Consider the following 17,500-nt stretch of genomic DNA (forward strand, 5'->3'; position numbering starts at 1 on the left):
AAATCTTTGCTTCTAGGGGGGTCCCTGGAACAAAATATTTTGATGGGGGTCCGCGGCCAAATACATATAATTTTGGGGGTCTTTGACATGAAAAAGATTGAGCACCACTGATATAGAAACATACGTTTTTAAGAATACTGTTGGGATTTAGGAGACATGTAGAATCGGCTTCAGGTCTCAATGGGTTAAGGGTCCGTTACTAATGACCCCTACGGGTCCATTTGGTTACATGTGTAAGCCCTCAGGGTTAGACCATGACTGACTCAGGGAAATGAGGTCATAAGGATAAATTAAGTTGTCGGGTTTTTCTTTTGGGGGGGGGGGGTTTCTTTACCTGTGAATGTGTTAACTCCGTTCACCCGTACGGTAACTGAGGGAGGCAGGGAGGAGGAGGAGGAGGAGGGGGTGACAGCGGAGGGAGAGACGCTCACGTGGGGGGAGGAGGAGGAGGAAGAGGAGGATGGGAAGAGAGCGTTGTCGGAGAGCTGGGTGGTGAGAGGAGGAGGCGCGAGGGAGGAGGAGGAGGAGGAGGAGGAGGGAGGCAGAGAGAGCAGGTCAGGAGAGAGGGAGAAGGATGGAGGGACGCTGGGCAGGAGAGGAGAGGGAGGCTGGGAGGAAGAAGAGGAAGAGGACGAGGAGGTGGTGGGAGAGGAAGCGAAGGAGGAGGGAGAGGAGGGAGAGGATGGGGGGGAGGAAGGGGCGTGGGAGGTACCAGGGGAGGCGGAGGAGGGGAGGTGGGGGAAGGAAGAGGGGGGCAAGGCATCTGAGTCAGCGGGAGAGAGAGAGAGAGAGAGAGATGGAGAGATGCAGAAGGAATGAGGTAGGTGGGTGGGGGGGGGGGCAGAAGCGTCGGGCAGCAAAGCGAATTTAAAAAAAGATGACCAGCGTGGAGAGAAATGTACGGCACACACACACACACACACACACACACACACACACACACACACACACACACACACACACACACACACACACACACACACACACACACACACACACAGAGACGGCAGGAAGGGCAAAGCGAGGCAAAAAAATATACTCCGAGAGGCGGTTGGATGACAAGCGGTTGGTTGGATGTCAAGCATTTGGATGACAAGTGGTTGGATGACAAGCGGTATAGTGGTAGCGGACGCGGTTTGGATTGGATGAGAGAAGAAGAAGAAGAAGCAGAAGAAGAAGAAGAAAAAAATGAATGAATAAAAAATAATAAAAATAAACTTTTAAAAAAGCACAACAAAAACAGGAAGTAGTAAAAAAAAAAGAAAATAATAATAATAATAATCATAAGAGGAAAAAGAGATGGAGAGAGCGCCACCACATGGCCGAAATCAAAACCACGATGACACACAGAAAACATCAGAGAGTAACCCATCACTGATCTTCATCTACACTTCCCTACCTCCCTCCTTCCCTTCTTTAATCCCTCTCTCCCTCTCTCTCTTTCTCTCTGCCTCTCTGCACTGCAAAAATTGGATTTTAAGAAAGTAAAAAAATCCTCGATCCTAGCATATTAGTCTTATATTTTGTCCAAAAAGAAAAAATGTGCTTGTCAAAGAACATTTTTGCTTGTCAAACATGTTTCAAACAAGATTTTATTTTCTCATTTTAGGGAAATGTAACTTGCATTTTCTTAATAGGGAATTTAATCCATTTTTGAGCAATACTTAACCAGTAACAAGCTACAACAGTGGTTTGCATCATATCCCAGCGGAGGCACAAGATTATTTTTCCTTATTTTAAGAGTAAGACCAGTTGGAACAGATTCTCAATTTAAGAATTGTTTTATTTAATTCAACTGTCAATCTAATGCGACTTCATCACATAGAAATAACATGTTTCAGATCAAACAAACATGTTTCAGATCAAACCAACCATTTAACAAAGTGCACATTGGCTTTGGTAAAAGTGCAAGCTACACTTTAAAATCTGGGAACTATAAAACATTTCATTATCACATCTTAACAAAACTCGGCAACGCTGTGCATGCATGTTACTTTCAGATGAGATAAAAATAAAAAGTGATATAAAACAAAAAATAGAAGTTTGGGTGTTAGGGTTCAACTGGTCACATGCACACTACAGTTTCATTCCCACCCCTACATTAATTTAATTCAACAATCTGACATCACAGATAAAGACCATGTTTCAGATCGCTCAAACCATTTAACAAACAGTGCACATTGGTAAAAGTGCACGCTACACTTTACAATCTGGGAACTATAAAACCAGTCTTAAACTCTGCAGTAACGCTGTGTAGTTTTATGCATAATGTTATAGGTACTTATTGGACAAAAGAAAAAAGAATATAAAACAAAAAAATGTAAGTGATATCAAGCACGCTCTGTAGGCTTCAACTTGACACACTACAGCCCCCCCCCCCCCACCCCCACCCACAGTACAGTACACACCAAAAAAAGAAATTAACATACAGGCAGGACAGTGTCATAAAAAAATAATAGTAAAATAAACAATAATAATAAAGAAACCACAACAGTCACCAGTCTCAATTTGGATCAACTCGCCATTGCAAAGAGGAGTGAGCTCTAATGGGGTTTTACACTGACAAGGGACATTCCATTCGTACAGGGGACCTGGGGAATTGCACGGTGCTGCAATGCTCGAACATGCTTTCAATGGCGCCGAAACAAAGGTGCAACCAAATCAAATGTTTATATACTATTTGTACAAGGCAGGAAGATGTATATGACCACAGGTTACAACACTGTTAGGATGAACTAATTATAAGGATAGTTCTTGTAGTTAGATTGCTGGTAGCAGGTTGCCCTGAGCGTCGTCGATTAGAACGATACCTCCCGTGGGGCCCTAGTAATTCCGGCCGGTAGGATGAGATCAGGTAGAAGAGTAAATGGTTTGTAAGGCCTTCACTCTTTCTTAGTTAGTTATACTTATTAGTTACTGAACCGGAATATATCTGATCTGATCTATCCTGCCTCAACTCAACCTTATAAACTGGTAGGTGTCATTGTCATCCTACACGTTCGCCATATAAGGACGACCCTAGAGCATAGCCGTTTCGTTTATCATCCATGTATGGATATTTAGGAGGTGCCCGTACAGAGGATACCTCTGTAACAACACTGATACGTCCCAGGTGCATCCATGTGATGTTTTTTCGTTATAGTTATTCTATTTATAGTGGCTCATAGGAATTTATAGACTACCTGACAACCAGGAATAGATTGGTGACCACCAGAGAGTAGATGGCATCCGGGAGAAGTTTGGGTTGGCGCCCCAGTCTGTGTCTTCCATGAGGAAGAAGCCCAACAAATCCACGGTGAGGCCTTTAGGAGGGCCATTCAAGCAATCGCTAAGGGAGGCTGCAGTACCACCACAGGCCAAGACACCATCACACCAGAATTAAATGTTTGGAGCGGGGTAGTCTGGTGCAACGCACAGGTCCTGGACCTGGTGAGACGGAGGAGGAGCCCGGCCACGAGGCCATCCACAGAGCCTAGTCCCTCCACGTGCCAGAGTATCTCCTCTCCCCCATTCCTGGCAGAGTAGTTTCGGACAAGTGTATTAAGTGGCCCTGTCTTTCCCTATTTAGGACTGACCGTGGGTAGCTACCTGGGACGTAAGTCGGGGCTTCATCAACCCTGGCTGGATCACCTGGGCGAGGGTGTATGTTGCGAGACCCGAAACATCCTATGACCCCACACTGTAAAATCTGATTTCATGTAATGGTAGACCTTACTTAAAAGAAAGAGTACTCTTTACTCATTTCGGCTTAATTTGTTGACTCTACTAGATGAAATCTAGTAGAGTCAACTTTCTGGTGAGGAAAGTAATTAAACTTTGTCTTTTCAGTAACCCTTACTTAACATTATAAAGTGAGGAGGATTTGTAAGTAAACTAATGTCTTTTCAGTAATCTTTACTTAACATTATAAGTGAGGATGACTTTTAGTGTTTTATTAAACTTATGTCTTTTCAGTAATCCTTACTAAACATTATAAGTGAGGAGGATTTGTATTAAACTAATGTTTTTTCAGTAATCCTTACTTAACATTATAAGTGAGGATAATTTTGGTGTTTGTATTTATCTATTTATATGCATAATATAACATATACGTATATGTATATGTACATGTGACACTGATAAAGCTCAAAGATCAGCAAAAAGACTGCAAAGGTCAACCCTGGTTATGTCGAATGGTGGGTTACATCAATAGTCTACAACTTTTCAATAAGAAGTAATAGATTTTTGAAATAGTTCAAAGTTAAGCTTTTCTCACAATTTTCAAAAATATTTTTTTTAAATTAAAAAACACGTTTTCAGACTCAAAAGAGGACGCTGAATCGAATGGGCTAGGTCTCGATTTTGTATGACCCTTAGAAAGTGGTTTAAACAAGCGTTAAAGTTTAGTAAACTTGAAGCTTTTTTCACAAACATATTATTATTTTATTTTGACCCCTCCACCCTCTTATTTATATGATATTGAGTCGAATGGTAGGTTACATCAATAGTCTAGAATTGTTTAATAAGAAGTTATAGATTTTTGAAATAGTTCAAAGTTTAGCTTTTCTCACATTTTTTAAAAATATTTTATTTTTAAATTAAAAAACACCTTTTCAGACTCAAAAAAAGACGCTGAATTGAATGGAATAGGTCTCGATTTTCTAGGACCTTGGGAAATACAAACGGTCACCAAAAAGATTGGACGTTGACTTTTGTATAAAAAACTGATTTTGTTGAGCACAAAATCTGTAACTAATCGCTCCAGATATTTTTTTTAAATCCGAAACTTCTCTCAATCCATATTGAGAGTAAGCCGGATTTTTTGGCACCGGCCCTGATTTTTTCTGACACTGATAAAGCTCAAAGGTCAGCGAAAAGACTGCAAAGGTCAACCCTCGTTAAATTTTTAGAAATTGTATTTTTCTTCGAGACTCTGGCTTTAGACTAATGTGATGGCGCTGATTCCAAATATGCAAGTTTCTTTTTTCTCGGACAACAGGAAGTGCCTCAAAAGGCCACTTCTTGGTTGGTTTTAGGGTGTTCCAAGCCTGTGATTTCTCCGAAATATTTTTTTTCCAAATCTACACGTAAAATAATGCTAAAATTTGAAATAATCAAACCCTAATATCAAATCATGATTTAATTATCCCTTAATTGGCTATGGTTACGGCTTCGCTATCTCGCTCAATATCTCGAATACGATAAGGACTTAGGGTCCACTTTTTGGATATGTTGTAGAGCTGGTTGAGACGCACACTTGGATGTCTTGTTTGTCCCGTTACGACACATTTCTATTTCTGACTTTGTCCTTTGATATGGTCTTAAGATATAAGACTCTATGTGCCTTCTGAATGTGTAGGAGGTCAACTTAGGAGTGTCATACCGGGACAAACAAGACATCCACACGTGCGCCTTGGCGAGCTGTACAACATATCCGAAAGGTGGATTCTAAAAATGCATCGATTTCGAGATATATCGCTTTATTGCGCGTAATAACGTGACATTTGACCCTAGCCAATTAAGGAGAATGGTAAGGCCGTGTCCGAGGAGAGTTATATGGGCGCGTTCGGGGCGACGCGCTGACCCAGAAACAGGTGTCCAATTTTGTTTTTACTCCTTTCAAACAGGTTTTCACTATTATCTCGGCCCCTAGGGGGCGCTGAAACAAACGGACAACGTATTATTGATCAGCTCTTCACCCCGGACGCGTCCATATAACTTTCCTCACACACAAACATGTGGTTCTGAAAATTAGGGTTATTGGGCTTCTTGAATAATTTGGCCACTAGGGGGCGCTGACACAATCGGACAACAGATTATTTATCAGCTCTTCAGCCCGGACGCGCCCATATAACTTTCCTCACACAGGGACATACGGTATGTATTTTTAATATTTTTTTTGAAAATTAAAAAAATAAAGTACAATAAAAAATTTAAATAAAATAAATGAAAAAAGTAATCGGAAAAACACGGCCCCCTCACGCATTAAGAGGGCAGGATGAGTCACCAGAACCAAGGACGGGTGTTTTTGATTAATCTAACATGGTTAAAATGGAGTTTGAAGTTACAATGGGTTTGTATAGGAAAGGGGCGTGTCTGATAAAATGAATATCAAATATCTAAATAATGAATCAAGCAACTTAAAAACTGTCTGGGTGGTTCACAAAGGCCTGAGTAGATGATAAAATGACAGAAAGTTTTTTTGAAAGTGAAATATCCCTTTTAAGTGTATTTATTTTTGGACATCACTTTACACAAGTGTATTCTAACATCACGTTTTGTGTGTGTGCTTTTGGTCCTGCTAAGTAAGGCTGTATTGTCTGAATTTTCATTATAATCAATGGGGAAAGCCTCGCTCCTGTTCAGTCCAATCAGATGTAGGGTCTGTCTACTGCATCCTCCTAACTCTATGACTGTATCGCGACGCGTTGTGAGCTTGTAGATCTGCTATTTTCAAATAGCTGATGTATGTGTTAAAGTGCTCATGTTGCCCATAGTCGCTTCTTTTGGGCTGGTTTTGGGCTGGTTTTCCTAGACCTGGTTGCTTGTTTCTCTCACAGAATCTGGCAACACTGACCGCACTACACATGCGCAGTTGATCACTGGAGAAGCGCGCGTAAGAAACAGGAAGAGAAGAACGGTCTTGTTGTTTTTCTGCAGCTCTAGTCTGCTCCGTTCATTCATTCAGAGTTGTTATGCTAAGGTAAGTTAACGTTCACTGTATATACTATATATTTAGCAAACGTTGTCTTTTGTCATATTCCTCATACTTTTGTTGCTTAAGTTTATGTCATCGATTTATTTAGCGAAGTTAGCGAGGGACTCTCGTCCTTCTTTGTTTACCCCAGAGACACGGCCCGCTGGACTCCGCCATGTTGAAACTAGTGTTCGGTACAAACGTATTTACACACAATTACAATATTATTGTATCCAAGTGATGTTTAAAGCAGGGGTCTTCAACAGGGGGTCCTCAGAGTTACTACCCAGGGGCCGCCAAATCTGTGTGTGTGTTATATATTTATTTTTTACATTAACCACTTGAACCCTAGCATCCCTTTTCTGAGGGTAACCAAAAATAGCAGATCTAGAAAAATAGCAGATCTACAAGCTCACAGTGAGCTTGTAGATCGGCTATTTTTGGCAAAAAGGTTTGGTCTAGAGGGGGTAAAAAGAGCAGACCAAGTTGAAAAAAAAGTTTAATCTGAAATACAATTTTATACAATATAGAGGGGGTCCCTGCTCCATCTCTCTCTCAGCTAGGGGTCTTTGGAAAACGTTGAAGACCTCTGGTTTAAAGCATCTATTTACTACTTTACTTTAGCCATATTTTATGTTTGTCATACAACTGTGTTGTTTAAAAAATGTTTAAAAAATGTTCATCTACAAGCTGACAACATGCTTTGTGATCTTGTAGATGTTCAGAAAATCGCTTTTATAAGAATATTATTTATAATAAATGTATTCAATTAAATGTTGCACCCCTGTGGGTTAGAAAAGCTAAACTGGCCTAGGGCAGTGGTTACCAAACTGGGGGTCCCAAGAAGATTATCTTAATGTTTTTCTCACTCAACAGTAAACAAACCAACATACAGTGTAAGTGCATACACTATACAGGGTATCTGCACATTTATAAAGAGACAACTTAAGAACTTATAAGACCTTTTTAATCCCTCTAAAACAGGGGCTTTCAACCAGTGGTCCGGGGACCACCAGTGGTCCTTGAGGGGGTTCCAGGGGGTCCCCAGGCAAATGAATAGTTAGCAACCAAATTGACCCTTATATGTCTGTAACTCCGAGTGTACAAATGGAACCAAATGGACCCGTTAGGGTCCATTTGGTTCCATTTGTACACTCAGAGTTAAATGAACACTGATGATGGTGATACAGTGTAGATTGGGACCCCCTAAAAAATCTAAATGGTTGAGTCCCTGGCATATATTTTCAAATGGGGGTCCCAGGGCTAATATTTGTCAATTTGGGGGTCCTTGATGCGAAAAAGGTTGAAAACCACTGCTCTAAAATATAAATGGACACACAACAAACAATACTACAAAACATGGTCAAACAGTGGCCACATTGTCAAATATTACCTAAGAAATAGGCGCACATTGTGAAAATAGAAGATCTACAAGCTCACATCACAACGCCTCGCGATTGTGAGCTTGTAGATCTGCTATTTTCACAAGCCCGCGGACCCCCATTTGAAAAGATATGCCAGCTAGGGAGTCCCATAAGAGAAGATTTTTACGTCTCTAGCAGTGATTCTTTTAATTTCAAGGACCCCCAGTTTGACATGCATTAGGCTACGGACCCCTATTTAATGGCATTTCTATCTCCGGGACCCCAATTTATATTGTAAAATCTATGTTAATTTAACCATAAGCCATAAGGGTCAATTTGGTTCCTAACTATCCATCATTTAGCTCGGTACCCCCTGGATCTCCCTCGAGGACCCCTGGGGGTCCCGAATTATCATTGTACCAACAATTAATGCGGTAGGGTTAGACAGTGGCACGTTGTGAGGGTGTAGGCTGGCCATTATTGAGAATGTTGTCCAAAATAGGGACACCAGGTTGAAAACAGACTATTATTATTAGTAGTAGTAGTAATTTGTATTATAGATTGTGGCTTATGTTGTTTGTATATTTGGCTGTTTGTCTTGACTGCAAGGCCCTTTGCTACTGTCTTGTCTAGCCTCATTTATGCCAGTGGTTGCCAGTGGTTATTTGTTTAATTCCTTTTTTTACTATTACTTAGTTATTTCTAATTGGCGTCTAGACATTACCAAACATTGTTTCTAATGTATATTATCCTTTTATCCCTTACCTCATAGAGCACTACAATGTTGCAGGACAGATATGCAGCCAGTGGAGCTAAGTGAGTAAGCTACTACTCATGTTAACACACCACTGATACCTGGCAGACAAATGACAAACATCTGACACACTTCAGTTTCTGCTATTAGAAACGTAATGCCAGGTTACACTTTTAAATTGTAATTGTTTATTTTTGTTATGTTTTCTGGCAGTCTGGCAGAGTCAACTGAGAGCCTAAGACCAGACCCAACAAGAAGGATGTTTCCCAGGTCTTGGACCTTGAATAACAACCCAGATGGGCCTTCATTGACTCATTGACCCCTGCTTCAGAGAACTGGAACATGTAAGCAAATGTATTCCTTTGAAGTAGGCCTGCATGTGCTTCCTTCAGTCAGTTGAATATTAAGAACACTAAGTATATTTTATTGTAGGACTAGTGCTCATGATGCACACCAGCAAATAGTTATTGATGGGGATGGGGTGGCGACTGTTGACGAATACAAGTATTTGGGTACAACGATTGATTCCAAGCTGACATGGAATTCCTACACTAATGCCATCTATAAGAAAGGTCATCAGAGGCTGCATTTTATGCACAGACTGAGACAGTATAATGTGCAAAAAAGTGTAATGGTGCTCTTCCATCGATCCTTCGTGGAGAGTGCACTGACTTTCTGTTTTGTTTCCTGGTATGGCTCACTATCATTGGTTAATAAGAACAAACTCCATAAAATCATCAATGTATCCAGCAAGATAGCTGGGGTACGACATGAGAGTATAGCAGCAATGTATGAGACCCGGGTGCTTAGGAAGGGGAGAGCTATTGCTTGGGATAGAACGCACCCGTTATACAGTCAATACCACCTTTTACCATCAGGACGACGGTACACAGTGCCAATGTTGCAGGCTAGGGCTTCAAGATCATTTGTCCCTATAGGACTCCTGAACAAACAGGCCCCATCTCAGTTCTGTGCATACAATGTAATGTGATGCCTCTTGAATCATGACTGGTGGCCTTTTCCAGTTTGTATGTATTTTGTATTTATGTTATGTGTTTGTGATTTTTTTTGTATCCTGATGGCACAAAAATGTTGTCTCTCTGTGATCTCTCTCTAGTTATGGATGAACACCGGTAGATCCTCGTTGGAGGAATGTGAACTGACCTGCTCTCTCTCTTTATCTGTCTGTGTCATAGGATGAACTCTGACGAATCCTTGATTGACGGAACTCCTACTTTGTACCCAAAGTGATCCGCTGTGGGACCTTAAGCAGCTGGACAAAGGTACAGTAATTACTGTTTCTGACGGAGTATCTCATGAAAGTATACGCTTGTTTAAATAACTGGCTGCTGTAAATTAATGTTTTTAACTTTGCAGCCCGCCTGACATGTCTCCACCACATGAAGTTAGGACATACATGCTCTGCTCACATCCTTGAGGTAAGAAATGTGCATATATGGCAATTTTCATATTTGACTATAAGATTCAGAATGCAACGCATACATTTTTTGTGATATTTTTTTGTTTTTTCTGTTTGTGTTTGTGTCAGTCTGCAGAAGACCCCAACACCTTTCTTCAGGCAAGACCACTCCACTCAGCCCTGCCGTCTGTGAAACCATCTGCACATGCCATTGGAGCCATGCCTGTATTGACCTTCCCAAAAGATGACACCTTTTTTATCCAGGGGGAGGCAGTATTGTGACCAGGATAGGGTACCTACCCTAGGAGACACGGGGAGAACATGCAAACTCCACACAGAAAGGCCCCTTCGCCAACCCCACCTAGGGGGTGGGCACTGATGACTCGGAGGAGAGGACACGCCCACAGCATCAACTGCGGGAATCGAACCCAGGACCTTCTAGCTGTGAGGCGACAGCACTACCAACTGCGCCACCGTGCTCCCCCCAAAAGAGGACACCTATGCCAGCATGATGTATCTCATGGCGAGTGATTACACCGTTCACCTCACATACCCCAAGTGGAACATGACTCATAGAAAAAGACCAAACGCCACCAGTTCAGTTCCTTGATGTTGCTGTAATACGGTTAGTTGATTACTCAGGTTAGTCACCAACAGAGCTTGGTACTGCTTTATTACCGCCAAGACGTCTTGGTAACAATTATTCTTCAACTGATAGACCCTGTGAAGTAAGGATCAGTTATGCCTCTCCCTCAAAGCACTTTATATATACATTGTATTGTCACGCTGGATGGTTTTTAGAATTGAATGTTTCCAGTTGAGTGTCCAGACTTGAGTGTCTGCTGTGTAAAGTGTGAAGTCCTCCCCCTGCCCAACTTTGCAGTGGTTCTCAAACTTATTCCAGTCCAGGATCCCCAAATTAATATTTGGCTTTGGACCCCCCTCTGAAAATAATCTGTGCCGCTGGGCCTCCCCATACACAATTTGGGTTGTTAAAATTATATCATGGGTTAAAGTAGTAAAACTGACATTGAGGCTATGTCAACAAATGTTCAGCAGGACCTCCTCAAATCCTTTCATGGACTCCTGGGGGTCCCTGCGTGGACCCCACTTTGAGAACCACTATTTTATAGCATGTGGGCCTGAGCTGCTTTATAAAAGAAAATAAATGCTGAAAATAAGAATGCTTCTGGTGTCTTAATTTAAGACTTTTCATTCTATTATTTTGAAGGAAATGCTTCTTATTGTAAGAGTTTTGGGGCTTATTATTATTCTCAGATTTAAGGAAAAAATCCTCAGAATCGGCTTAATAAAGAGAACAAAAATACCACATTTAAGCATATCTTTCTTAAATAACAAAGTATTCATTGCTTGTATTAAGCAGAACTTGCTTTAGATGTAGGCATTTTTGTCTAGTTTTAAGCACCAGTATGCTCTTTCAGTGGCTAGACTTTGTTTCTAGTTTTAAGAATTCTAGTATAGAAAAAAATGCTTACCCCATTGGCAGTTTTTTTTGCTTGATATAAAGAAATATGTCTCAATTTAAAAATATTTTGCTTGTTTTAATTTGGCCATTTTTTGCAGTGTGGTTCTTCCGTGGGGGGTGTGTCTGACAGTACAGTACCTTGTACCAGGAGGGTGTATTCTCCCTGGCTCTGGCCGATGCCGTTGTCCGCGTGACAGAGGTACACGCCGTTGTCCGACTTGTTGAGCATCTCGAAGCGCAGGAAGGCACCGTCCACCTTGGCCAGCGGGGGGAGCTCTCCGTCCTTCTTCTCCCACATGAAGGAGAGAGGCCTGAAAGGGAGGGAGGGGAGGGAGAGAGAGAGAGAGAGAGGGGGGAGTATCCTTTAAATATAATCGTTGTATATCCGTCATCATCTGTCCCATCTACGCTGATGTACTGGGATTTACAAAAGCAATACTGTTTTATTATATTGACAGTCAGGGCCAATACAGGCCTCTCTCTCACAACGCAACGCCATTGATGTGCAATGAGAGAGACAGACAGAGACAGACACAAATGATGTTAAAGAGAACGGATCAGAGAACGGATGACACAGCAACAATAGACTGGAGACCGACCGGAGCATTAGCCCGTTAAGACCTGAAGGCGATTTCTACAAAATGTCTTCTAAATCCCAATCCCAGTTTTCTGAAAAACCTATGTTTCTATATCAGTGGTGCTCAAACTTTTTCATGTCTTGTCAAGGACCCCCAAAATGATAAATATTTGACCGCGGACCCCCATCTAAAATATGTTGTTCCAGGGACCCCCAGAAGCAAAGATTTGAGTTAAAAAATGTTCGCTTTAAAAGAATATAAATATATTAATTTGTACACGTTTTCTCGATTTTTCACAAACTAGAGTTTCGGGGGGCTACGCCCCCCTCAACCCCAGCCGCGCACGGGGCCCAGCGTGGCCGTGTGTATATTGGGGGACCCAAATCGCCGGAGTGAAACTGGGGAAAAGTTTTTTTGAAAAAGGAAAAAATTTGAAGAAATAATATTTGTTATGTTTCAGGGGGTCCACAGGGGGTCCGCGGACCCCCTGATGGTCCACTGACCCCCTGTGGAGTGTTGGGACGCGTGGGGACACCCCTGGAACATTGTGGACCATTTCGTTTTTTTTTTTTTTTTTCATGAAGGTGGTTGCTTGTTTCTGGCGCAGGCTGTGCAAACCTGGCAACCCAGCGCATGCTGCCGCACGTTTAAGTGGCGTAGCGTCATGAGGGTCAGTGGGGCCGTGGCTCGGTCAGTGAAGACCCTGTAGTGCGGATGATATGTGGCATAGAGGGGCAGATTGTAAATCCACAGAGGAAACATCCGTGGGCTACCATTGGTTCAGCGATGTGTGCGGTCGCCCTGCGGCCCCTCCTCGTCCACCAATGTGCAGTATTGAGAGCCCTGACGTCACAACAATTGGAGCGATGGGCACTGCACTGTGGTTGGTTAGGGTACACCTAGGGCCCAGGTAGAATCCAGTTAAAGCCTGCATGGGCAAACCCAGTTAGGACCCGCCTTGGTCCCACATAAACATGGCTAGTTGGGGCCCACCTAAGGGCCAGGTAGAAGCTACTTATAGCCTGCATGGGCATCGCAGTTGGGACTGAAGTGGATGCCGCTGACATTGCTGACATGGGGTCCATATGGTTTAGCCCACCTTGAAACCATATGGGAACTACGCTGGCATGCTGGCTGTAATGCAAACGCTGCATCATACCTGCAGTGTGTAGTTTGATGTTGTGTGTGTAGCAGATATACCTGCAGTGTGTAGATCAATGTCCATAGGAAAGTCAATGCCCAGCAGTGTTTTTTTTCCCCAGCAGAGTTTCTAGTGTCTCTGTGTCTCTCTGGAAGAGGTTGCACATGAACTCTGCAGCCGCACTGAGGCGCTCCAACCCAAACACTCTGACATTAAGCTGCTTCACACAACAAACATCAGCACCACGCTGCTGTTTGTCCAAAAGACACAATATCTCCTCTCCCACCGACGTCATGTGTTCATTTATCGACAGCCGTACAGACTCCTTTTGACACATTTTACGTCGTTTATCCAGCTCTCACTGACTCTCCACATCGGGCTGTTATTTTCCTGCGATCAAGTCAACGATGTGAGAGATTAGCTATCACAGACGGACGGACAGGGGGTGAAACATAGTCTTGCGCCATGCCTTTCGGCCTGGCGGAGACAATAAAAAACCGAAAGTAAAGGAAATGGCCATTTCTGCAACAGAAGTAGTCAATAAACGATGCTATGAAAACATGGGCCACATTGGCAAAGAATGTAAGAAAGAGGCAATCATGTAGGAAATAGGCGATCTCCAAGCTTACAAAGCCTCTCAACGTGAGGCGTTTCGAGCTTGTAGATCGGCTATTTTCACAATATTTACTTGTGGAACGGAGTCAAACAGAATGGGGGGGTCCCAGATCAAGTACGTGTATTTGGGGGGGGGGGGGGGGGGGCGGCGTGAAAGGGTTGATAAACACTGCTGTAATCGGAGCGAAATTATCTGAAATTACTACATGACCATAATGCAGGCTAACATGCGTTGCACGGGGCGGTCCTGCCATTACGTTAGTTACTGTAGTTGCTGTGGAGCTACATAGTTCTCCAGAAGACACACACAAACATACACCATCTACAATGGACGAACTGAGCAGCAATATAGACATTCACCACACGAACGTGCATTGTTGACAAAGTGATTGCACAGCCGCTGCAGGCATGACAACCAGGTTAGCGTTAGCGACATGGCAGCTATCACAGCGGCCTGTCCGTCGTGCTGCAACTGCCTGTGATGGCTACAGCAGTAACAGCAAGCTGTCTGCGATGCCATTGTCTGGAGACTGCTGTTAGCGTGACACGACCAATGAGAGTGAGCGCTGTAGTTGTTGCTAAGATACGGTGGCGTCTCTGCCCCATAGCTTGTAGATCTCTCACACATGATGGGCGTAGGCTGCGTTGCCAGGTCTGACTTTGTGTCTAAGCAATGGTCGGCTTATTTTTGCGCGCCTTTGGGCTCGTTTGCATTGTGCGCACGGCAGCGCTTGTTTAGCGTACGTCAGCGCGACGTGGCAACGGACGTGGCAACGTGAAAGGTGATTGGCTGGTGAAAAGAAACACCCGACGTTACACCAGAAATGGTGCCTGGAGAAAATGGTGACCAAAAAAAAAGTTTTGAAAAAAAGGAAAAAAAACCCGCAGCGGCTGGCTGCAGTTGTGGTGATGAGGTCGTGCGCACGGTAAACGGTACGAAGCGGGCTCCCCTTCCGTTTTGTCCGACATTTGGTGAGTAGAATTAATTATGTTGCGCGGTGGAAACGGTGTAGTGAGCAGTGAGATGTCCCCTACGCGAGGCGTAAATTCAGCGCGGCCGGCGTGGCGAGTCAGTAGGCGACATGTGGTCTGGCGGTGCGTTGTTTAGTCGATAACAGAGCTGTGGGGTGTCACCACCGAGGGTGCGGAAGTTGCTCGCCACTTATATAGTTAGATAGCAGATCTTCAAGCTCATAGCGCGGCACTCGGTGCCGCGCTATGAGCTTGTATATCTGCTATTTTTGAATAGCCCAAAGTGTAAAATAATGCTTTTTAGCTCAAATGAAAAAGTGACACAGATGCTTCTTCCGGTCTAAATGGGTTAGGAGGGGTCGAAAGAGAGTGAGCGAGAGACAAAGAGAGTGAGAGAGAGGAGAGAGAGAGAGGAGAGAGGGAGAAACCAGACGAAGAAAAGAGAGAGCAACAGAAGAGGAGAGAAAACAAGAGTCTTCGCCACAATGAGGGGTGACGACACGTAGGTCGAGAGGACAGTGTTGTTCGTGACAGAAAAACTGAGATTGAAAGGAGAGAGAGAGAGAGAGAGAGAGCGAGAGCGAGAGAGGAAGAGAAGGCAAGGGGAACACAGTGACAGATCAGCGTTTCAAATCGTCCATCCGTTCAGAATCCATTCCCCCCCCCAGTTACCAGATTGTGTATGAGGGAGATAGCATGAGACGCGCCAACGATAAAGGAATCAATTATGTAAATACGGGGAGAGTCCTTAAGCGGCGTACAGTAATTACACTGACAAAGTGTGAGCCGGGGTGGAGACGGGGACAGACACTATGGGCTATACCTGGATGCATGCAGGCAGCCTGATTAATCACTCTCTCCCTAGAAGCACCCCACCAAAAAACTCCCTCGTTGCCACTTTAAAGGCACACTCCAACTGTTTACCCGGCGGCCATTTGTGCAGTAATGCCATAGCAGTGATTTAAGTGAAAAAGCAAATAGCGATAACAGCCCTGGAGGCGCATCGTTGCCGTTATGCTGTAGCCCTGCAATTCTTCAGCGGGCAGGCAGCTTAACCTAACCTGACTGACTGACTGACTGACTGACTCCGGAAATGAGCGGAGTGGCATTTGTGAGGCCGAGGGGAGACATTTGGCATGACATTTAGTGAAAGGCAAACAAAAACGAAGCTATACTGTAGCTAAATAGAATAAAACAAAACATTGTTGTCGTCGGTGACCTCACACATGTTATTTAATCTTTATTTATCCAGGAAAGTGCCATTGACATTAAGAATTTGTTGTTGATTGATGTACTTTATTTAGTAAGACATGAGAACAACAGTACATGTAAGTACAAATTCAGGGTTAAGACTGGGGCCATTTTCGAATCGCAGCCTCCTGAAGGTGTATCTTTAGGGCAGTTTTGAAAGTGAGTAGGGTTTTACACTCCTTTACTCCTTTTGGTAGGGCATTCCACATTTTTGTTGAATAGCATGAGAAGGAGTTCATTCCCTTTGTTGAGCCAAATCTGGGTTGAACATGATTCGTGGAGCTGCCTGTGGTGTTATGATCGTGGACTTCATTAACGTTTTGTAAGTATTTTGACAAATACAGGGGGATCCCAATGTTGTGGTATATAATGAAAACCAGGCCCAGTTGCTGTACTCTGTCCTCAACCCTAAGCCATCCAATCCTAGCAAAATGAGCAGGGGTTAGATGGGTTTTGTGATTGAGGCCAAGAAGTAGCCTTACTAGTTTGTTCAAGTGAGACCTGGCCAAGACAGGTAACAGCAGGAAGAAAAACAAAACAAAAACAAAACATCATCATATTGATATTATCCTTATCCTTTATCACAGCTGTGAGTAAAAGGTTAATTAAAAACACTGACATCCTAATGATTTTGGATCTAAAAGCACTAGTTCTGGCCAAATAGGGGGCAGAATACAAAAAGCTCCACTTTTCCTGTCTCTGCATGGGCTAAAAACATCTTTTATTTATATTTTAATTTAGATATACTGTTATTTAACCAAGGAACCTCTATAGAGCAGATCCCATCATCAACATTGTCTGGGATGTCAATCAAATGATTGGCTTAGGAATGCGACAAAAACAAAAAAGATCTCCATGAATTCAATGCTTTATGCGGTGTGTAATTGATAGAAAATAAGTCTCTTTTTTTAGGGTGAACTACTCCTTCAAGTATAAATCAGGCTCCAGTGTCCGAGTGTCCACTCCTCCAGACTGAGACGCATCCTTAGAGAATCTGATTTGAATCGTATTTCAAAACCACCTAGGAATGCACTTCAAATCTTATTTGCTGAAATCAGCATCCAAGTGTTTTTTTTTTGCTGTCTAGCCCCGGTTAAGGGATTTGCTTTTTACAGTGTGGCTCTGCAGGAGTCTAGCTGTCTAGAAGACTGTCTGTCTGTCACTGTCTGCCTCTGTCTGTCTCTCTGTCTGTCTGTGTGTGTCTGTGTGTTCGGAGCTAATATCGCAAACCGCAGGACCAATC

At 43.1% G+C, this 17,500-nt stretch overlaps 1 protein-coding gene and 1 long non-coding RNA gene across 4 annotated transcripts in view; one reads left to right on the top strand and one right to left on the bottom strand.

Moving 5' to 3' along the window:
* The window catches only part of cadm3 (cell adhesion molecule 3), a 175,546-nt gene that overhangs the window by 20,204 nt on the left and 137,842 nt on the right, over positions 1-17,500 (bottom strand). For all 3 annotated transcript variants that reach the window (XM_084057122.1, XM_084057120.1, XM_084057121.1), the window contains exon 8: positions 11,839-12,011. In XM_084057122.1, the coding sequence (XP_083913248.1) occupies positions 11,839-12,011 (173 nt within the window). The remainder of the gene's footprint in view (positions 1-11,838; positions 12,012-17,500) is intronic.
* Positions 6,611-11,398, top strand: LOC311045304. The gene is made up of 6 exons (XR_014600755.1): positions 6,611-6,682; positions 8,813-8,856; positions 9,008-9,138; positions 9,991-10,077; positions 10,172-10,233; positions 10,344-11,398. It is a non-coding gene; the product is annotated as an uncharacterized lncRNA (long non-coding RNA).

Source organism: Gymnoscopelus microlampas (genome assembly GCF_963454915.1).
Source record: "Gymnoscopelus microlampas genome assembly, chromosome: 5".
NCBI classification, from domain to species: domain Eukaryota; kingdom Metazoa; phylum Chordata; class Actinopteri; order Myctophiformes; family Myctophidae; genus Gymnoscopelus; species Gymnoscopelus microlampas.